Below are 23951 nucleotides of genomic sequence, written 5' to 3' on the forward strand. Positions count from 1 at the left end.
TCCCAGATTAAAAGTTTAATGGCAGCCATAATTGGAGACAAAATTGATCCTTGCAGTACTTCTATTCAGACATGCAGTAGCAAACTAGAATGCAAGGTGGGGAGGGTGCAAGACCTGCCGGAGTTCTCATGGGGCAAACAATTATATCGGCTGTGCTTCAGATTGTATTGATTATGTTGTCAAATGCATACATTATGGGAATATCAGAAACATGATTCCACTTTGACACAGAAGATACAGACAAAATAGGATATACCAGTGAATCAGAATGTCTTATCGTGGAGGATTTAACTTTCCAAATACACACTGGAATATGCCAGTTACTCACTGACTCAGGAGCAGGGCATTTTTAGATTACTAGATGACTGTTTTCTGTCCTAATTCTACAAGGCAACAAATGAACGGCACCTCCGTAGCCAGGTGGGCAGGAGCAGCAGTGCGTAGCACATGCTTCTTGATCAGACTGGGGTTCGAGCCCATGACCACCAAATACGGACGATGCGGAAAGGTCAGGAAATAACCACCACATATTCCCGGAGAAATATGGCCTTAGCTGCTAATGCTCCTAAAAACCAAATAACAGCAACAACAAATGAAAGCAATAAGCTTAATATGATTATCAGCAGTAACAAATCAAGTATTAAGAATCTCCTGATAAAGGAACCACTAGGCAGCAGTAATCATAGTGTATTAATGTGGGATTTACTCAAAGATGTAATTATTATTAAAGAGCGAAACGGACGACAGAATAAATAATGACAGGTTTAATACTAATTGTAAAACACACATATAGGGTGGATGTCATGTCCACCCTATTATTGAAGCAACCATTTTGATGGATGACAAATGTTGGCAACATTCACATACGACACAGCCACAGGCTTCAACATCAAACAATTAACTATTGGGTCACACAGTTTCATATACATGACTGGCAGTACACGCCCTCAGGTTCCACACTCCTATCAGTTTGACTGATGAAGTGCCTGGAATTTCGGTTACCATAATAACCAAAAGCTTTTATACTGCACGTATTTAATATATGTGTGTTTTACAATTAGCATTAAATCTGTCATTATTTATTCTGTCTTCCGTTTTGCTCTGTGTCACACAATAATCCACAATAATAGATGTAATTATTATCATGAGTAAAGAGAAGGGCATTTGCTTTTGTAAAGGTGATTAAATGGTCTTAGACAGTTTTAAATTCCTTTCAGTAGGACCAACTGATGCTGATGGGAAGTGTTCAGGGAAATAACTATAAAGCTACTAAGATTTTATACTAACTAAGAGACCCCAGGGGCTCACATCTGGTGAGTATGGGCTTGGCACACCCAGGATCCTGAGCTGGATATCATAATTCTTCTCTTTCTTGGTGATTCCTTTCTCTCTCTCTCTCTCTCTCTCTCTCTCTCTCTCTCTCTCTCTCTCTATCTCTCTCTCTCGGGGTATTAAAGAATTTTTTTTTTGGCTGGTGCAGCATAAGCCTCAGGCTTCCTTGCACCATATGGCTAATAATAATAATATTGTTCAAGGTTTAGACCTGCATAGATGTTAGATGAAATCAGAGGAAGAGAAGAAAAATACATGAAATTATTGAAAATTGATGGGGGATGGCATACCATCCTAAAGTAAGTATAAACTAGGGTACAATAAAGTTACACAAGGGGTTTCACAAGCTAACGTATATATTATAAGAACTCTTATAATATATGTTATATTATTATAAGTAAATTATAAGAATCCCAGAATAACATACCATTTGGGTAGTGCCAAGCTCAAGGGAGTTGGGAATGCAAAAGACCGAGGGATAATTGTACAGGGTAACTGTCTTAGCATCAGGTCTGCACACTATTTTTGAACAGCTCTTGGGCTCTGTCATGATATACAGGAATTTTTCCAGAAAGGAGGTGATAATTTCATTGCATAAGGCAATGGTTAGGCTGCATCTTGAATACTGCATGACAGATTTGAATGAGTGCAATTGAATACAGGTTGGAACTTGTGCAGAGAAGAGTGACAACATTGGTCAGGTTACTCTTAGGTCAGGCATAAAAGGTTACTCTTAAAAAGAAAGACTTGAGTTTTGCAAATTTCAGCATCTGGAAATTAGCATTTCTGAGGAGACCTGGTTGAATTGTTTTAAGGCTTGAAACGTTGAAATGGGTTGAATAAACTAAATGCTGATGGCATCCTTGCTTTTTGCTGAATGATTTGGTGTTTTCAAAAAATAAGAAGGTAGTTTTAATGTACAAAAAGACGAAGTGCAGTCGTCTTCCACTTTACAATGATCCTCTTTTTAGAGCAGTTTCCATTGCCATTAGAAATTAAAAATGTAATTTCAATTTAATTAAATTAGTGCCAATTTAAAAAGTGACAATAACAATAATTAACCTATCTTTAATCAGAAAAGTAAGATCAACAGAGAATTTTTTTTAAAATTATGAATAAATTAAATATTTTTTAAATTATCTACTGCCACATTTTGTCATTTAAAATGAAACAAATCTCTCTGTCAAACATTCATGTGCCGAAATCAGGCGCCAACTCAACATTGTTATGGGCTTATATGAGAGCTTGAAGGACAGAGTGGATGCTCTCAAAGGATTTAAACTGAGGGGTCAATCAAGCTCTCAGCTGCCCACATCAATGCCAGACCTTGCACTTGAACGTCACGCAACATAGTGGCAACCAAGGCAAAATCGTGGACTAATGTTATTAGTGGAGTCCCTCAGGGTTCAGTGTTGGGTCCATTATTGTTTTCTGTATTTATAAATGATATTGATGATGGTATATCAAGATTAATGTTCAAGTTTGCAGACAATATACAAAGGTTGGCAGGGTTGTTAAGGACACTACTGACGCTATGTTGCTGCAACAGGATCTGGAAAGGTTGAGCAGATGGGCTGAGAGGTGGCAAATGAAGTTTAAAATTGACAAATGTAAAGTACTACATATGGGAAACAGCAACCCCAGAGCAACGTATAAACTCTGTGGTACTACACTGACAGTGGTAGAGAATGAAAAGGACCTTGGGGTAATTGTGCAGGCAGATATGAATTTCGCTGAGCAGCGCAGACAGGCTGCAAGAGTAGCTCATGATGTCTTGTCAATGATATACAGGAATTTTTCTAGTAGGGATAAGGAGGTGATTATTCCCTTGTATAAGGCAATGGTCAGGCCACACCTTGAGTACTGTATACAGGTCTGGAGGCCTCATTTCAAGAAGGATGTAGAACTGCTGGAATGAGTACAGAGAAGGGCAACAAGATTAGTGAATGGAACAAAGGGGTGCTCTTACAAAGAAAGGCTTAAGTTTTGCAAATTACAGTGTCTGGAGACTAGGCACCGGCGAGGTGATCTGATAGAGGTGTATAAAGCCTTGAATAGTTTGAGCATGCTCAATGTCAATGGGATTCTTCCTCTTGCTCAGAGTAATCACCTGAGAGGGCATAAATTCAAATTGAGGAAAGACAGATGTAGGATAGACGTGTGGAAATTTGCCTTCAGCCAGCGGGTAGTTTGTTGGAGGAACAGACTTCCATCCCTTGTTGTGGAAGTTGATAGCCTAAATAAATTTAAGGCTCAGCTGGACAGGTATTTTGAACGAATGGAGGGGTGAAATGAAAGTGGTTTTTTTTTTTTTTTGGCTGATGCTGCATAAGCTTGCTTGCTTGCATCATATGCCTTTACTAATGCTAATGCACTGGTCCCAAAGGAACTAGTTGTTGTAGGTGAACTCTATTGTCAGGGAAACAGGGAACATATTGTGCAAAAAGAATAGAGGGAACAGGACCAGGGTATGTCTGCTAAGAGCAAACGTTGATGACGTTGTAGAGCAGATATCATCCTTTAAGGGCACAAAGGGTGATACTGTTGTACACATTGGCACTAATGATATTAAGAGAAGGAGACTGGCAGAATTACTTAACAAGTACAAGTCAATGATGAAAAAAAAGCCGTGAGTTAGGGTTGAATTTGAAAGTGTCTGCAATTCTGCCCAGACATGATAGTAGGAAGTATATGATGAGAGCCTTGTTGATCAATCTGGCCCTGGAGAGATTGTGCAAGGCTCAAGGGGTAGAATTTTTCTCAGCCTGGTCTGTGCTTGTTAACAGGAGAGACTGCTTCTACAAGGATGGGATACACTTAAATAGAAAGGGTGCAATTATATTTCCTGATGCTATCAAGGCAGAGTTAGGTGGATCGGAAAACTGCTAGCTTGGAGGGATACATGAACTAATAGATTAACAGTAGCCGCTGGCAGAGGTGAAAGTGATTCTTGCACTGCTTCTATTGAAATGCAATTGAGCAGCAGCCTGGAAAGCAAGGCAATGGGGATTTCTAGGACTGCTGGAGTCATAGCAGAACAAGTAAATACATGGGTTGTATTAGGGTAACTAAGAGTAGAAACAGGCGCATGTATACTTCCATGTACACCAATGCTAGGAATATAGTTAATAAATTCGATGAGTTTGAAGTGCTAGTCAAGACATCAAAGGCAGATTTTGCTGGGATATCAGAGAAGTGGTGTCACGCACACATAACCAGTGCAGAATTGGAATTTGGGGAGTAAATTTTTAAAAAAGGATAGAAAGGACAGGAGGGAGGAGGGGTTATTCTGTTAGTTAAAAAAATGCATAAAACCTAAGGAAGTGAATTCAATTGATATTGGTGGACAATGCAATGTTGAATCTGTTTGGTGTGACATAAATACTGGGAAAGGAAAAATGAGAGTAGGTGTGTGTTATAGGCCTAATGAATCCGATGAGCATAATGAGCAATCGTGCAGAGAAATAGAGTTTGCCAGTAAATCAGTGTCTTATAATGGGGGATTTTAATTTCTCGGAGATTGACTGGAATTTGTGGATTGGTCACTCACACACTAGTAAGGCTTTTGTGGATTTATTGGATGATTATTTTCTACAGCAGCACGTTTGGGAGGCAACTAGAGGGAGTAATACTCTTGATCTGGTTATCAGTAGTGATTCTTCATGCATTAAGAATCTGCAGATAAAGGAACCACTAGGTGGCAGTGATCACAGTGTGCTGAAGTGGGATTTACTCAAAGAGGTAACTACCATCAAGGGTAAAGGGAAGGGTTTTTGCTTTCTTAAAGGTGACTATGGTGGTCTGAGACAGTATTTAAATTCTATACGGTGGGACCACCTGAAGATGTTACCAACAGCAAATTCAAAATGGGAAGCATTCAAAGAATTAATCATGAAAACTACTAGGCTTTTCATACCAACTAAGAAATGTTGTTCAAGATTTAGGCCTAAATGAATATCAGATGAACTAATTAGACATGTGACATAGAAGAAAAATGCATGGGATACAATATAAAATAACAGGTGACACAGAAGCCTATGATAGATATTGTTTGTTTGTTATTTGGTTTTTAGGAGCATTAGCAACTAAGGCCATATTGCTCCGGAATATGCGGTGGTCATTGCATGACCTTTCCGCATCCTCCGTATTTGGTGGTGACAGGCTCGAACCCCGGTCTAATCAAGAAGCATGTGCTATGCACTGCTGCTCCTTCCCACCTGGCTACGGAGACGCCTCTATGATAGATATAAGTGGTCTGTAACCAAGTTACAAAGGAGGTTAGGCAGGCGAAGCCAGATTACGAGAAATATTTTGCAAAGGATGCAAAGAAAAACAGCAAAGAGTTCTTTACTTATGTAAACTCTAGCAGGAAGGGGATAAATCAGATTGGTCCACTTGATATTGATGGTTCAACTGTTGATGATCCTGCTCAGGTTGCTAACAAACTAAATGAATATTTTGCATCTACATTCACACATGAGGAGTTATTCTGGTAGGGGAATGCCAGAGGTGTAGTAAACTCTGGCAGTAAGCTGGATAATCTTGTAATAACTGAGAGTAAAGTGGAGGAGAAATTGTTGAAGATAAACACAAGAAAGGCACCTGGGGTGGATGGGATCTATCCAGTTATATTAAAGGAGGCAACAAAGGAAGTAAGCAAACCCTTAGCCATAATTATGAGAGCTTCCTTGGACTCAGGGGAGGTACCCATAGACTGGAGATGTGCAAATGTGACCCCAATTCACAAAGGAGGATCAAAGGCTGACACAAGTAATCATAGACCTGTGAGTTTAACTTCTGTTCCAGGAAAGGTAATGGAGGCACTGGTTAAAGAAGCACTGCAGGATCATCTAGACAAGACTTCAGTTATAGCTCGGATACAGGATGGTTTTGTTAAGGGGAAGTCTTGTCTGACTAATTTGATTGGATACTATGATGGAGTCACAAAGGAACGGAATGCAAAGAATAACTTTGATATCATATATTTGGATCTTAGAAAGGCCTTTGATACTGTTGCACATGGAAGACTGCTGCACAAATTGGAGCAGTGTGGCATTTCAGGCAAATTGCTGCTATGGATAAAGGGATGGTTGAGTGGGAGAAGACAGAGAGTGGTAATCAATGGACACTGCTCTTCGTGGACTAATGTTATTAGTGGAGTCAATCAGGGTTCAGTGTTGGGTCCATTGCTGTTTTCTGTATTTATAAATGATATTGATGATGGTATATCAGGCTTAATGTCCAAGTTTGCAGACGATACGAAGGTTGGCAGGGTTATTAATAACACTAATGACAGTACACTGTTGCAACAGGATCTAGAAAAGTTGAGCAGATAGACTGAGAGGTGGCAAATGAAGTTTAATATTGACAAATGTAAAGTATTACATATGGGAAGTAGTAACCCCAGAGTAACATAGCAACTCTGTGGTACTACACTGACAGTGGTAGAGAATGAGAAGGACCTTGGGGTAATTGTGCAGGCAGATATGACGTTTTCTGAGCAATGCAGATGGTCTGCAAGTGTAGCTCATGGTGTCTTGTCAATGATATACAGGAATTTTTCTAGCAGGGATAAGGAGGTGATTATTCCCTTGTATAAGGCAATAGTCAGGCCACACCTTGAGTACTGTATACAGGTCTGGAGGCCTCATTTTAAGAAGGATGTAGAGCTGTTGGAACGAGTACAGAGAAGGGCAACAAGATTAGTGAATGGAACAAAGGGGTGCTCTTACGAAGAAAGGCTTAAATTTTGAAAATTAGTGTCTGGAGACTAGGCACCTGTGAAGTGATCTGATTGACGTGTATAAAGCTTTGAATGGTTTGAGCATGCTCAATGCTGATGGGATTTTTCCTCTTGCTCAGAATAATCACCTGAGAGGGCATAAATTCAAATTGAGGAAAGACGGTTGTAGGTTAGATGTGCAGAAGTTTGCCTTTAGCCAGCGGTTGATTGTTGGAACAAACTCCCATCTGTCATTGTAGAAGTTGATAGCTTAAATAGATTCAAGGCAGAACTTGACAAACATTAGGAGCGAGTGAATGAGTGAAATAAGGGGGTTTTTTTGGCCGATGCTATATAAGCTTGCTTTCTTGTATCATGTGCCTTTGCTAATGCTAATTAGGTCTTAGTGTGTTATATTATGCTATGCTGTAATTCAGTCAGATAAAGAGCTATGGCTAGCCACTGCGGTCAATCTCAAATGGTAATTATGTTTATATTGCTACTCATTTGGCCCCGAGTGCTAAGCGAGTGATCATAGCAATTTCCAAAGCAATTTGAAAGCATCTTTTCTCTAAATGACTGATTATAGAGATTTTTAAAGCCTTTACTTTACAAAATTATTTATTTTTTGCTCCTTCTAAATAAAGAAGTAGCTTCCTACCAAGAAAGGAAACCTTTCTGTTATATATTTAACTAATTTCTCTAACACACTAACCTCTTATCGCTTGGTCATTGGTGTCACCACTCCTGCCTCCACATGGCAAGGCCAGTAACCTGAGGTTAAATGGAATAACTCAGGGCAAAAAGGAGCAAATGTGGACCCCTAATCTCACCAACTGAGCCTACGTGCTCACATAATGAACATGAATCGTCTTAACCAAAAAGAATCAAAAAAGAAGATTCTTCACATGGTCTGCTTTCCTAATTTTACATTCTTTATCAACAAACCTCTTAGCAGCTTATCTCCATTTCTTGTGCAGAAAAGAACAGAGGTTGTAGCAGGTACTTCTAAAATAGTCAAACGACTTTGCACAGGAGATCGCCTTGTAGAAACATCTAACCCCAATTATTTTAGGTAGCTCCTGAAGCAAATGACCTCCTTCCCATTCTGTAACCCCACACTGAACTTTAAACACCTCAAAAGGTGTCATTTCGGAATGGGACCTCCTTAATGTTCCTGAGGAAGAAATTATCAAATCATCAGTGCCAAGAGAATAATGACCAAACAGGATAGTGTCCTTACACTCACAAGAAATATAATTCTTACCTTCAACACTGCAAATCTCCCTGCATCAGTTAAAGCTGAATACCATATATTCCAAATCTACTTAGATGCTTTACATGCCAGAAGTATGGGCATTCTCAAACAGCATGTCAAGTTAAGGACATTTGCCCCCTGGTAGCTCACCAGACCACTCCCAAATTGAATGTACAGCAGTAACACCGAAGTGTACCAATTGCCAGGGTGCTCACCCTGCATACTCCAGAACTTGTGAATCATGGAAAATGATTAAGAAAATACTGAAGAGAAAAATGTCTCATACCAAGACGCACGAAAACAGATATTAAACATGATGCCTTCCAAATCATATTCTAATGCAGTCAAAAACACTAAAGAGTTTTCAACACAAACTGATATTACAGTTCCTCCTAAAATATCTCTTTCTCCAATGGGCCAGATTCTTCCTCATAGGTGGTGAGACACTGATAGCAATGAAGACCAAGAATACATCAAATTCTACTAATACAACGCCAAATAAGCCACACCAAAACAATGCCCCCAAGTCGGGTATGTTGACAAAGGAGAAAGATGCAAATCTTACACAGAATAAACCAACTGATCGAAGTATGGAAATAATGAGAAGTCAGATGTTCTCCTGCTACATGCCGATGACAAGGTGGATATTGGTCATTCAGTATTTCCAAAACGAGAGAAATATAAACAGGATCGAGGGAAAATAAAGAAGTCAGACCAATCCGCCTAACCTAAACCCAAATAATACAGAAAATTATTCAGTGGAATCTAGATGAATCAAATATTTAATGCACCAGCATGATCCTGCAAGCATTTGTCTACAGGAAACATATTTATCATCAAATTATACTCTCCACTTCTCAAGGTATATGCTATACTGACGTGACAGATGTCCTGAATGGCTGGCAAGAGGAGGAGGAGAAGTAGCAATTTTAGTTTGTAGAAATATACCATCCAAACCTATCTAGCTTTGCACCACTCTAGAAGCAGTAGCCATTCACCTTGCTCTTGGTATTATTCTCACTCTGGTCTCCATTTATATTCCATCAAATGTTTCATGTTTCACTGCAGAACTTGAAGATTTACTAAATCAACTGCCCCACCCTAGGTGATCTAAATGTTCATCATCCTTTGTGGGATTCCCCAAACATGGATTATAGATGGCAAATAACTGAAACCATACTTGACAACCATCAATTAAACATTGCTGAATACCAGTTACACACATATATAGATATATCTACCTGCCTACAGGATGTATCAACCTATCCTTGAGTGAACAGTACTAACTGACCTTCACAACAGTGATCACTTTCTTATAATTTGCAAAATACAGACGGATACAAACTGTGCTTGCCTCCAACCAACAAATTATGTAGAATGTTCGCTGAGAGAACTGGGAACAGTTTTCTAATACAATCCAATTTGATAGCCACTTGATCCTTACTATGTCTATTAATAATGCCACTGGGCATATAGTAGAAGAACTACTTAGCACTGCTGCCAGTGCAATACCAAAATCAAATATTACCAAACAAAGATATAATGGCTGGTGGACAAGGAATTGCTCTCTTGCCAAAATAAAGCAAAATAAAGCTTTGGAACATTTTTTGACAAAATGTTACAACCTTATAAACTATAAATGACTAAAAGCTGAGGCATGCCAAATTCGCCGAAAAGCAAAACAGGATGTGTGGATTCAATTCGCTTCTATCATCTGCAGAAACACTGACCGTAGAATAATATGGAGAAAGATATGCATCCTTAGCGGAAAGTGTTAGCAAACTTCAGCTCCAATCCTGGAAAGGAATGGATATTTCTTCACCGACTGGTATTGCAGAGGAATTAGCTGAAACATTCACTGCCACCTCATCTTCTCAATCTTATGAAGACTCATTTAAATGCACAAAAATGTCTGTGGAAAAATATAAAATTAACTTTGGTACAAACCAGTCATATTCCTATAATCTTCCATTCACTATTACTGGATTCAACAAAGCTATCCAGAATTCTCAAAATAGTTCTGCTGGACCAGATGGCATTTACTACATAATGCTCCACCACTTTAACTCCAACTCAAAATCTAAACTACAGTAATTTTACAACAGAATCTTTGAAGAGAATGCTTATCCAGATATATGGCATCAGTCAATGGTGGTAGACATAGCAAAACTGAGGAAAGATGCTTTCTCCTCCAACAGTTATCGTCCTATATCTCTGACCAGCTGTTTAGGAAAAATATTAGAAAAGATGGTTCACAGGAGACTCATCTGGATTACTGAAGATCAAGATGCCATAACACACCACCAATTTGGTTTCTGCTGTAATAGGTCTACAACTGATGTCCACATCAAAGTTGAAGCTCACACTCGAAACACTTTTGTTAAAAAATAACACGTGGTATATGATAACCTTTGATATTAACAAAGCATTTGACACAACCTGGAGACATGGAATCCTCCAAAACTTATAGAACCTTGGACTGAGAAGTAACCTGCCTCAATTCATTCATAATTTTCTCTATCTCAGGACCTTTCAAGTATGATTCCAGACTGAGATGTTCACAATTCACACGCAAGGAGGAGGAGTACCTCAAGGATTGATTTTAAGTGCAACGCTTTTTTGCACTACGTACCAGTGGCATCACTCAAGACATCCCAGCTATGGTGGAAACTTATATGTATACAGACGATCTTGCTATTTCCCGTCAATCATCAAACATGGCTACCATTGAAAGACAACTGCAGTTAGCAATAACCCAAATTGAAACTTGGACAAAATGTAACGGCTATCAATTAACTGAGGGGAAAACAGTAGCAGTACATTTCTGTAAGTTACGGTCGCTTCATCTGGAACTTGTATTAAAATTGAAAGGTAGAGAAATACCAATGACAAATTCCATAAGACTATTGGGTTTGATTTGAGACACCAAACTAAATTTTCATAAATGTATAACCTACCTGCGAATTATGTTTGTTTGTTTATTTGTTTTTAGGAGCATTAGCAACTAAGGCCATATTGCTCCGGGGATATGCGGTGGTCATTCCCTGACCTTTTCGCATCCTCCGTATTTGGTGGTCACGGGCTCGAACCCCAGTCTAATCAAGAAGCGTATGCTACGCACTGCTGCTCCTGCCCACCTGGCTACGGAGGCGGCCGCAAATTATGTGCCTCCAGAAATTAAACATCCATCATGCAGTATCCTCAACATCTTGGGGTGCTGACAGGCAGTTATTGCTGAATTTACATTGTGCTCTAATCCAGTCACGATTAGATTATGGAGCTATAGTATATGCTTCAGCTATAAACAGCATCTTACAAACTCTGAACACATCCAACACAGTGCCCTTCAATCTGCACTAGGTGCCTTCAGAACCTAGCCAGTTCAGAGGTTGTATGTGGAAGCACATGACTCCCCACCTTATTTAAGAAAACAAGCCTACTCTGCCAATACGCTGCCAAAATAATAAACTCTCAATCCCATACTCATTGGGTATACCTCAACCATCCTCTTGCCAGCACTCTATGAATCCAAGCCTAATGAACCCAGGCCTACTGGGATATGCCTTCAAGAAATAACACAGAACTGAAAACTGATCTCGAAAAAACTGAGGAAAGTACAAATATGCCTTTACCTCTGTGGGATAGACATGGTATAGATTGATCTATATTTTGCTCAGTGATAAAAAATACTATTCCATCATTTAACATCCAACAGCTACATGCAAACCATACTTCGGAACACACTAGGAAAATCATAATCTATACGGATGGCTCTAAGTACCACTCACATGTATGTGCAGCAGTGTATTCCCTTCACATGCAGTCTCTCAAAATCCTTTCCACTTGAGTACAGTATACTTTCTGCAGAATTATATGCTATCCAGCTTGCATTGAGTGAAATATGTCAGCAGTCATCACTTTCTGTCCTAATATATTCTAATTTGCTCAGTGCTATATCAGCCATACAGCTAAAATATCATTCTCATCAACCCAATGTCACACAAGCTAATGAGACATGTGGCATGGAAGAAAAGCATGAAATGTATATAAATTACAGATGATATAAAGGCCTATAGTAGATATAAACTGGACTGAAATCAGGTCACAAAGGAGATTAGTCAAGCCAAGGAAGATTATGAGAACTTTTTGGCAAAGGATGCAAAGAAAAACAAAACAGCAAAGACTTCTTTACGTATGTAAACACTAGAAGGAAGGGGATGAATCACATTGGTCCACTTGATATCAATTGTTTAACTGTTGATGATCTTGCTCATTTTGCTGACAAACTGAATAGGTATTCTGCATCCACATTCACACATCAGGAATTCTTTAGGGAAGTGGATACCAGAAATTTATCAAACTCTAACAGGTTGCTAAATGATTTTGCAATAATTGAGAGGAAAGTGGAAGAGAAATTGTCAAAGTTAAACATAAAAGAGCCACCTGGGGATGGAGGGGATCTATCCAATTAAGGGAGGTAAGCAAACTCTTAAACATAATTATTAGAGCATCTTTGGATACAGGGGAAGTTCCTGTGGATTGAACATGTGCAAATGTATCCACAATTCACAAAGGGGGGATCAGAGAGTGACATGAGGAATTACAGACCTGTTACCTTAACTTCTGTTTCAGGAAAAATAATGAACTTACTGTTTAAGGAAGTAAAGCAGGATTATCTAGAGAGGAGTATAGTTATACTTCTGTCACAGCATGGATTCATTAAAGACAGATCTTGTCTGACCAATTTGATTGGATACTATGATGTAATGACAAAGGAATTGGATGCAAAAAATACTTTTGATATCATATACTTCAATTTCAGGAAAGCATTGGTTTGGTTTTGATTTTACTGGCACAAAAACGATTGCAGTTATACTGCATCAAAAAAAGGTTTCAGGAAAGCTTTTGATACTATTGCACATAAAAGACTGCTGTTCAAATTGGAGCAGTTTGGAATTACAAGCAAGTTACTGCTGTGGATAAAGGGATGGTTGAATGGGAGAAGACAGAGGGTGGTTATCAATGGACGCTGCTTTTCATGGACTAATGTTATTAGTGGAGTTTCACGGGGTGTTTATTAATGATACTGATGAAGGTATATCAGGCTAAGGCTTAATGTCTAAATTTGCAGATGATACAAAGTTTGGCAAGGTGGTTAATGCAGTAATGAAGGTATGCTGCTGAAACAAGATCTAGAAAAATTAGACAAATGGGCTGAGAAATGTCAATTGAAGTTTAACATTGACAAATGTAAGGTACTGCATATGGGTAGCAGTAATCCCAGAGTAATGTACCAACTGTGTGGTACTACACTCAGGGTAGTGTAAATTGAAAAGGACCTGGGGATAGTTGTGCAGTCAGATATGAAGTTCTCTGAGAAGTGTAGACAGGCTGCCAGGATAGCTCATGGTTTTATCAGTGATATACAAGAATTTTTCTAGCAGGGATAACAAGGTGATTATCCCATTGTATAAGGAAATCATCAGGCCACATCCTGAGTCCTGTATACAGGTCTCATTTTAGGAAGGACAGAGAGCTGCTGGAATGGGTACAGAGAAGGATAATGAGACTAGTGAGGGGAACAAATGGTTGCTCTTACCAAGAAAGGCGTTATTTCTGCAAATTGCAGCATCTGGAGGCTAGGCACCTGCAAGGTGATCTGATTGAAGTGTTTAAGGCTTTGAATGGCTTGAGAAAACTCAATGCTAACGGAATTCTTCCTCTTTCTTAGGTTATGCACATGGGACATAAATGAGGGGACATAAATTCAAACTGAGGAAGGACGATTGCAGAATAGATGTGCAGAATTTTACCTTCAGTCAATGGGTTGTTTATCGTTGGAATAAGCTTCCATCCTTTGTCTGGAAGTGGATAGTATGAATGAATTCAAGGAAGAACTAGACAAACTACTGGAGGGAATGGATAGGCAAAATGGGATTTTTTTTTTTCTTTTGGCTGATGCTGTATAAGCTTGCTTTCTTGCATCATTTTTGCCATTACTAATACTAAATTGATTGATGAGGCCTCTTATCACAATCTCCCTTCCATTATATCTTGGTAAAATTCCAAATGCCACTTTCAAATTCAGCCCCAATAAGCAACTTTTTTTCCAAATCACCTTATACTTGAGTATCTATACTTAATATAATTAATACTAATGTGTATAACAATATCACCAATAATATCCTCTTAAATCATGATAAGTGTTGTGCAGTATCACAACTTTTTGTCTGTAGAAAATATACCTTGGTCCTATTCCATCTATCTGTATTTCATGAAATATTCACTGTTTATCTGTATTTCATTAAATATTCACATCGTCAAGAATAACTACCTCCTGACCAGTGCATTCTGCTCGTAGTGATCCTGCTGTGCAGCCATATGCATGAGGGTAGGTTCTAACATTAAAAGTAGGCAGCTGAATACTTGATAAGTCAAGTATTCAAGTACTAATGCTACAGAGTCAAAATACTATATTTGTTCCAGATAATTACCACAGTTGTGGTCTCCTAATGATGTTAGCCATGATAATCTATCTTTATTAGTAATATTAATCTTGCATTCTTCTCTAAACCTTACATATAAATGTTTTAACATTTCCTTTTATATTAATCTTGCATTCCCTAAGCCTTGTGTTTAAATGTTTAAACATTTCCTTAAATTTCGCCCAAGCATACACACACTTAGGACTACATCATTATTGATATCTATAATTATTCTAATTTATTACTAAACTATTTTGTTGCCTAATCATTATATTGTACGTAGCATATTCCTTTCATTTCATATGTTTATAACATTTTAGATTTTCACCTTCTACTGACTTTCACTTCTCTTCCTCTCTTATTTCTTCTTACTATTCATTTTCTTTTAGCATGGTAACCTATGAATTGAACATAGCACCTAACTTCTTATAAATAGTCCATATTAAAATACGTCTTTATATGCGCGTTATAATTAATACTAACATTTATAACAATATTACCAATAATATCCGCTTAAATGATGATAACTGTTATGCAGTATCACTACTATTTGTCTCTATAAAATATACCCTGGTCATATACACGTGTGTGTGTTATCTAAAATTTCTGAAACACTACAATATTAAAAATACACTCACAGGATCCCACAAAAGAAAATATTCAAGAATTATACTTATTCCTTTTCTATTTATAAATTCCCACTACTTGTTAACCCCCTTGATGTGGGCACCTGTACATGGTGAGGGGACCTCCCAGTGAAGCTGTAAGTCCTACAGATTAGCATCACTGGTATCCAACATCCACAGCCTAGGTTCCAGGCTATCATCATAGGAATCCAGCATGTTTGCCATGCGCTGTGACCCATGGACACTCGGAAAGGGGGATCCTGGTGGTTGAGGGGCCCAGCTTCAACACACCACTTTGGCCCCTGCTTTGACAAGATGGGTGGTTCTGGATGGCTTGGCCAGGATCAATTGGCCATCTGGGCTGCCACTGAAGCTTTCCATACATCTCCCATCCAAAGCCCACTACTAAAGTCCAAAGCAAAGAAATCATCTGTCTTTTCAATATAAGTAGTTGTCCTTACAGAATGCCTTAAATTAAATTAAAATCCCTGCCTGATCATTCCATGTGGACATCTGTTTCTGAGCTACAATGGGAAAATCTCTACAATACCCATCAAACTGCTAATTGACCTTATGGTATTCAAATCCAAGGGCTGTTAAGTGAAATAAACATGACAGTAGACAATGATGCCCGATCGCCAATACATTACCTTCTACTCTGGCATGCCGATTTTCCAACTTGTGACTTCTTCCTGAAGATCTGTGAGTAAGAAAACCAGCTATCTACCAGTGATTCTTTGCATCACATCATGTGCAATATTCTGACTTCTTGCCAGTCTACACAGATGGCTCAAAGTCAGAATCATATATGAAATCAGCTGTAGTTCTTCTAGAGAAAACAGTATCCAGAAATATTCCCAAGAAGCTAGTATATATATTGCAGAACTGCATGCAATTGAAACAGCCTTTGATCATATTAAAAATAGCAATTACCAAAAGCATATAATATACAGTAAGATCCCCGTATCCGCGGGGGATACATTCCAAGATCCACCGTGGATGGCTGAAACCACAGATATAAGCAAATACCTGCTGACCCCATATATGATGTGATTTTCTTGTACACACATATGCATAATAAAGTTAAATTGATAAATTAAACACATAGTAAGACATTACCAACATTAAATATGGTAATATTAAAGTACAGAAGTACAGCAGACTCTCAATTTACCGGGATTGGATTAACTGGGACACTTCAAGACTCAAAATATAAAAAAAAAAAAAAAAAAAACGAATCAACCAGAAGTCATAAAATTCAAGTACAGGCATACCTCGAATAACGAATAGGATGCGTTCCACGAAATTACTTCGTTAAGTGAAACTTCGTTTTCAGAGGTAAAAATACTATGGCCGGAATAGGGATACGTTCCGACGTAAAGAAAATGAAAAGCTTTTTTTTCGAACAAAGAAAAAGTTTTATTAAATAAACAGTCAACTTACATACAAAGTGAAATCACATTTTAAAATATGAGTCTAAAGTTGATTGTTTATGCTTTTTTTCTCTTTCATTTAACAATTGCCTATATGGAGTTATTGCATTTAACACTGATCGCTTAACAATAAAACTTCTTCCTAAATCAGGATCATTTTCACTAAAAAAATTTAAAACGTTTTCAATGTCATTTAAGCACCTTTTTAAATCTTTGGTTAACACTTTTTCGGCACGAACTTCTTTAACTTCGTCTTCATTATCTTTGTCTTCGTTGCTAACAAGGTTTTCTAAATCTTCCACTGAAAAACCATCATCTGCATTCAATAAATTTCTAACATCCTCTTCATCGACATTTTCGAAACCTATTGATTGAGCCATCTGGATAACTTCATTTCTAATTTCTTGGATGTTATTTTCTTCTTGTAGTACAACTTCTGGCCATATTTTGCGCCAAACTCCATTTAAGCATTTCTTAGTGACTTCTTTCCAAGAACTATCAATGTTTTCAATTGCCTTTTTAATGGTGTAGTTTTTCCAAAAAGTTTTAACTGTCATTTCCTCTTTATTCTCTAGTTCAGTTAAGTTGCTTAATGTTCGACGCAGATAATAAGCTTTAAATGATGCTATTATTCCCTGATCCAATGGTTGAATCAGGGAAGTTGTGTTTGCTGGAAGAAACACAACTTTGACAGGAATGCATGTGTCCAACGTGTTAAGATCAGTAGGATGTCCCGGAGCATTGTCTAACAACAAAAGAGCTTTTTCTTCAAAGTTGTTTTTTTGATAATACCGTTTTACTTTAGGACAAAAGTGGTTAACAAACCAATCAGTAAATAACTCCTTGGTAACCCACGCTTTTCTATTTGCTTTCCATATTCCAGGTAAATTCATTTTTATGTTACCTTTTAACGCCCTCGGATTTTCTGAATGGTAAACTAATAACAATTTTAATTTATAATCGCCAGAGGCATTTGATCCAAAGAGTAACTATAAATGGTCTTTGGCTGCTTTGAACCCAGCAGCTGATTTTTCTTCAATAGAAATGAAGCTTTTTGTTGGTGCCGTTTCCAGAACAAACCGCTTTCGTCAACACTGAACACCAAATTTGGTGGAAATTTTTCACGTTCAGTTATTTCCTTTAGTTTTTCTGGAAACTTATTTGCAGCTTCTGTTAATTTTACACTATGAATCCTGGCCCGTTTTTTAAATTTCTCGAACCAACCACGAGAAGCCCCAAAGGTTTCCATAATTTCTTCAGTTTGTTTAGATTTCAGGTGATTAAACTGGAATATTTTTTTATGTTAAATGGGGCTTGAAATTGCGGACTTCGTTATATCGAAGCTTCGTTATCAGAGGTAACGTTAACCGAGGTATGCCTGTAATTAGAATAGGTATAAACAGATATTTTGCAAGTTATGTTGTTGTTTGTTTGTTATTTGGTTTTTAGGAGCATTAGCAACTAAGGCCATATTGCTCCGGGATATGCGGTGGTCATTCCCTGACCTTTCCGCATCCTCCGTATTTGGTGGTGACTGGCTCGAACCCCGGTCTAATCAAGAAGCGTGTACTACACACTGCTGCTCCTTCTCACCTGGCTATGGAGGCGCCTTTGCAAGTTATAAATAAGCGACAAGAACCAATGTTATAAGTGGTCATTGGGAGATTAGTGTACCTATTATCTTGCAACTGCTGTCTTCACACCTACCGCTCAAAACAAAAAAAAAAATAAGACCAAATGTTTAGTTTGTTTTAGTGCGTCGCATCGATTGTTGTGTTCCATTGCACCGTAAAAGGACAATTTTTGTTTCGTTATTTATGTCAAGGATGCCAGAATTTTTTTTTTATAGTATCTATTTGTTTTGTTTAGAAATCGCAAAAATGATGGGCAAATGCAAGAGTTGTGCTTTCAAATTAAACAAAAACTTTTCAAAAGTTTGAAAATGGCGCTTCTGTTAAATCTCTAAAGAATCATTATAATGTTGGTGACCAAACCATATGCAACAAAGGGAAGTTATTCAATTTAAAATCGACATCATAAAAAATAAAGGGAAGCATCATATTTTTTTCATCATTCTTTCTTGGACACACGAGAAGTATGTGTTAAATTTTTTCATTTTTTTTCCATGGTTAACTGCGAGTAACAATCAGCAGATACTGAATCAGTGGATATGGGGGCACAACTGTATACTGATTCATTAAGTGCATTACAGCCACTATTATCAACACACCACTGAGGTATTATCAGTGAGGTATAACCTTATCCAGTCCTGTCACAGATTCAGCAGATGCTTTTTTCTCTCGTGAAATCAGATTTTGACATCCGCTTCTGCTGGATCCCAAGCCACATTGGGATCCAGCAGAAGATTATTGCCTGAAATGTAAAACTACAAGATATTTTACTAAAGCACATTTCTGGAGGTCACTACCATAAAACAATCAGGGGAAATGTATTAGCTGATACGGCCACAAAATCAGCCTTTCCTGGATAACCATTGCCTGTATTTCCCTATACAGACTACAGTCAAATAATATGCATCAAACTACATTCCCAATGGCAAGATTTCTGGCATGGACAGGCCACAAACAAACTATATCAAATTAAGCCTGTAATCAAGCAATGGCAGTCCAGTCTACGCAAGGTCCGAAGAGAGGAAGTTGTTCTTGCTTGGCTCTGCATAGATCACAATCATCTGACACATTCTTTCTTGCTGAGGACAGATGACTCACCTATGTGTGAGAAATGTAAAACCACAGGCAACCCCCGTATAACACGATACTTCTACAACACGGTTTCGCTTTAACACGATTGATAAATTGCGGGAATCCTTGCGCAACATGGTACTTCTATAACAAGGTTTCGCTCTAACACGGTTTGAGTATTGCCAGAAATCTTGCATAACACGGTATTTTTGAGCTTGTGCTGGGAAAACCCTGCTATTATGTTAGATGTAATTTTTAATGTTTCCATTCCTTTTTGTGAATCCCTGCTGTTGACTCGCTAGTTGTTATTGCCTTCATGATATTTTTACTAAAGCACATTTCTGGAGGTCGCTACCATAAAACAATAAAAACAATTTGCAGCTTCCAATTTATTGGTCTTTTCTGTTAGTGTAATCAATTATAAATGGGTGGTAAACTCAATCTTCTTGCATTTGCTATAGTGCCGATAGCTGGAATTCTGTGGGTTTTCACGTTATTATGGTGAAATGTGTTTCCCCTTCCATGAAATATTCAATCATATAAAAAATATAAATAAATTTTCAGAAACTCATTACTCCATATCGTGTTTGTTGCAACTTGTGCATGCCCTGTTCTTTGTTATAAATTGCTTATAATTTTTACTGTTTTAATTTTTACAACCAAAAAAAAAAAAAAGTCAGTGAACGGAAATATCAATTAGTATGCACTAATTCAGCTATGTACATAAGCGTAAATTTATTTTTATTTTGCTAACTGAAAAATATTCTTCCGATTTTCACGTATCATTTAAAGTGGGGGTATCCCTGGGTTAGGGATCTCCCAACTGAAGAAACATCTTACCTTACAAACTGTGATACTTATATGTGAGATAATGTATTTTCATTTAATTTTCTTCCTTTTCATCGCTGCTAAGCACAATCTCTTCTGCAGCATCTAGATTTCGTGCAGCATCTAGGTTCTGTGTTATTGAACTTGTGCTTGTTTAAGACCATAAAAATAATTGTGATTTCGAAGAGTGCAATTCATGACTTTTAAAGAGAGCAGAAGGTACACGAAATCTAGATGCTGCAGAACAGATTGTGCTTAGCAGCAATGAAAAGGAAGAAAATTAAATGAACGTACATTATCTCACATATAAGTATCAGTTTGTAAGATAAGATGTTTGTTCAGTTATTACTATTTAAGTTACTACTTCTTCTTCTTCTTTGGTCCTTAGCTGGCAGCTGGGGGAGGCGGTTGGCCACGCAACCAGTATGCTGCTGTAGGTGCCGCAGGGTTTCGGACTTGCTCTGTGATGTTCTTCCATACCTTACGATCCATGGCTTCAGTCCTGGCCTGGTTAAGGTCGAGACGTTGGCTCTTCAAGTCATCTTCCACTTGCTTGGCCCACGTTTTCCTAGGCGCGGTCCGTTGGATGCTCCATTGGGTGGGTCGTTGTCTCCAAAGGAGTGTGGATGGTATTCTGTTCGTGCCCATTCTACATACGTGGCCAAACCATCTGAGCCTTCGCTTCTGGATTTGGTCGGCAATGGTTGGTTGCTGTTGGCATCTGGCGCGGATGGTATCATTAGTGATGCGGTCGCGAAGAGAGATGCCCAAGATCTGCCGCAGGCATCGCATTTGGAATACCTCAAGTTTGTTCAAATCTAACTTGAGACAAATCCATGTTTCCGATCCGTAAAGAAGAATGGGCAGGATCAAAGTCCGGAAGAGTCGGATTTTAGTCTTTGTGGAAATGTTGGTCCTCTTCCATAGACACCATTTGAGCGAGGCGAACGCAGTGGCCACCTGTCCAATTCTGCTGTGGATTTCCATGGTGGATGCAACTTTCTTCTCCTGGACCAGCGACCCAAGGTATTTAAAGTCCTGCACTTGCTCGATCTGGACGCCTTCGAGATAGATGGTGGTTTGCGACCCATCTGTTGTCAGTTACTACTATTATAAAAATAAAGTTAAAATATTAAGTTATTACTACTATAAAAATTAAGTTTCCGATAGTTATAAAAAAAAAGGTGTATTTTTGTTAACTTTTGGAACATAACCCCCATTTTTGTACTGGTTCTTAGTCCTGTATAACACGGCTTTGCATTACACAAGATTTTGTAGGAACCAAACTACTGTGTTATACGAGGGTTACCTGTATTTTAACCATTATTCATATTTCTATTGAACATCTGCTTTTGACCGTTTATACCGTTACACCATTTATATTTTACAGGATTTATTTATTTGGTTGAACTGTTTAGCCACTCAGCCAGATTTTAGATGACAGAGACAATATGTCTAATGTTTTTAACTTTTTATAGTCATTTATACATTCTTATTTGAATTTATAGTTTTATATTTTGATACACATTTACCTTTTGTAACATGGTAACCTGTTTAGGTTACCAAATATATCTTTGATGTATTATTACATATTTCAACTTGGCCTACTATGGTCTTAGATGCTAATGTACCATAAAACAACAAACAACAACGTGTTAAACATTTTGCAATATTGTGATATTCATGGTGACTGCAGATAAATAGAAGATCAATATAAAGAATTCTAAAAAAAGCAGCAAAAATAAAGTATCTTTATTTTGTGATGTGTGTGTGCGTATGCTTTGTGTTTGAATATATCAACCATGCAGAGTCATATTTAAGAAAAAAGTACTTAAATCATACAGAATATATACAGTGCAACAAGCTGTACTTTTACTATTACCAAAGGAAATAGCAAAAAACGCACAATGTTTTACTCAAATTAGATGGAATTTTGCTATGATGATAATGCATAGTATGAATATGATGAATATGATGCTACAAATGATGCATAGTATGAAGAGGTAATTATGGTTAAAGTTACTCTTTATGAGACTTATTCAAAAGTAGGAAATTATTGAGATTCTCATTTTACTATACTATGAAACTGAATTATATTTCAATTATCAATGAAATTTCTGTTGTAATTCTGCTATTTTATTTGTATTCAAATTTTACTAATAAATATTAATGGCAACACTTACTTTGTGGACGATATTCTGAACAAATTTGGATTTTTCTGAGGTGCAGGAAAGAAAGGTTACAGAGGGTCCATTCCACCCCACATGGGACAGAAGCAGCAGGATGACTACCTAATAAAAAAAAAAAAAGAAGCATTGTAAGAGAGTTTTGTCATCCTTAAATTATACAGTTATTGATTCTGATCCAATATAATATACTGTTTTAATTAAAAAAAGGCTTAAAAAGTAAAAAAAATAGCAGGAACTGAAATATTCCATTATTCATAATTAACAAATTTGGAATCTGTTTTTTTTTTTAGAGAGAACACTAAATTTATGCTAATATCATTAACAGAGCACAGAAAAGAAGGCACTAAGCTTTTTTAAATCTTAGAATTAACAAAAGTAAAATGTACGACACATAAACTTGCCTTTAGTAAACTGATGGGGAAGTGACAAACTGCAGAGTACATTAAAATAATATGCAAATACTAGTAGCCTAAGCGGCTTGGTATAGTACTGGGTGATAAATATGAGTAATATAAACAAGTCATTATTACAAATTAATTAAATGCGAACAACACTTCTACCCTGTACAGTTAGTAACAGATGCTCAAATCTTTCCTGATTAGGCATGATGACAGGATTCAATATGGAATCCAGTAATGTCACAAATCATTAAATAGTTCTATTGCTTAGGTGTTTAACTTATTTAATGTAATACCTTTTATACAATAAAAGTCATTTGATAAACAGTTCATATCGGTTTAATTAGTGTTATTCAATTTTAATTAAATCATTATGAACAACCACATACTCCTTTCTCTTAACACATTAAATCCTTTATTATTATAAATTAATAAAATCTTCAGAAAATATTTTATTTTATCAAAACTAAAGGTTATCCAGTTTTATTATTATTTTTGTTACTCATATATTCCAAATAAACTTGTATAATCTTAGACCATATATGCTATTTAGGAGTATGCATGCTTTGTTTTTAATATTTGATCTCTCATGGTCATTACCTATACAAATAATTTATTAAAGGCAAGCCCAGTTAAAAGTACTCTTTTTAACTGGGACTTTCACTAAATAGATGGTTAATTGCAATGTACATTCATTAAAAAAATGAAATATAATAAGTCAAGAATCATAATAAAAAAAACAGTGTTAGCATCAGAATGCCTAAATGATGCAAGTAAGCCAGGCTTTTGCTGTGTTTGCACAAAAAGTTTTGTTATCCTAGGCTCCTAGGATAACAAAAATCCCAGATAACAGAAACACAACTTTTTTGCCTTTTTAATTGCGGTTATTAAACAAAAGTTTTTATTAAACAAAATACAGTACAGTAATATGTGTAAAATGTACAGCATGTGTGGTATATACTAAATTAATAAATTTGT

General features: G+C 37.2%; 1 protein-coding gene across 1 annotated transcript in view; it reads right to left on the reverse strand.

Moving 5' to 3' along the window:
* Window positions 1–23951, reverse strand: part of LOC150082881 (uncharacterized) — a 142951-nt gene that overhangs the window by 116515 nt on the left and 2485 nt on the right. Inside the window, exon 2 of the mRNA XM_090378309.1 lies at window positions 22570–22677. Coding sequence (XP_090234435.1) covers window positions 22570–22677 — 108 coding nt within the window. The remainder of the gene's footprint in view (window positions 1–22569; window positions 22678–23951) is intronic.

This window comes from Mastigoproctus giganteus, chromosome 7 (genome assembly GCF_048544385.1).
Source record: "Mastigoproctus giganteus isolate SK-2022 chromosome 7, ASM4854438v1, whole genome shotgun sequence".
Lineage (NCBI taxonomy): Eukaryota > Metazoa > Arthropoda > Arachnida > Uropygi > Thelyphonidae > Mastigoproctus > Mastigoproctus giganteus.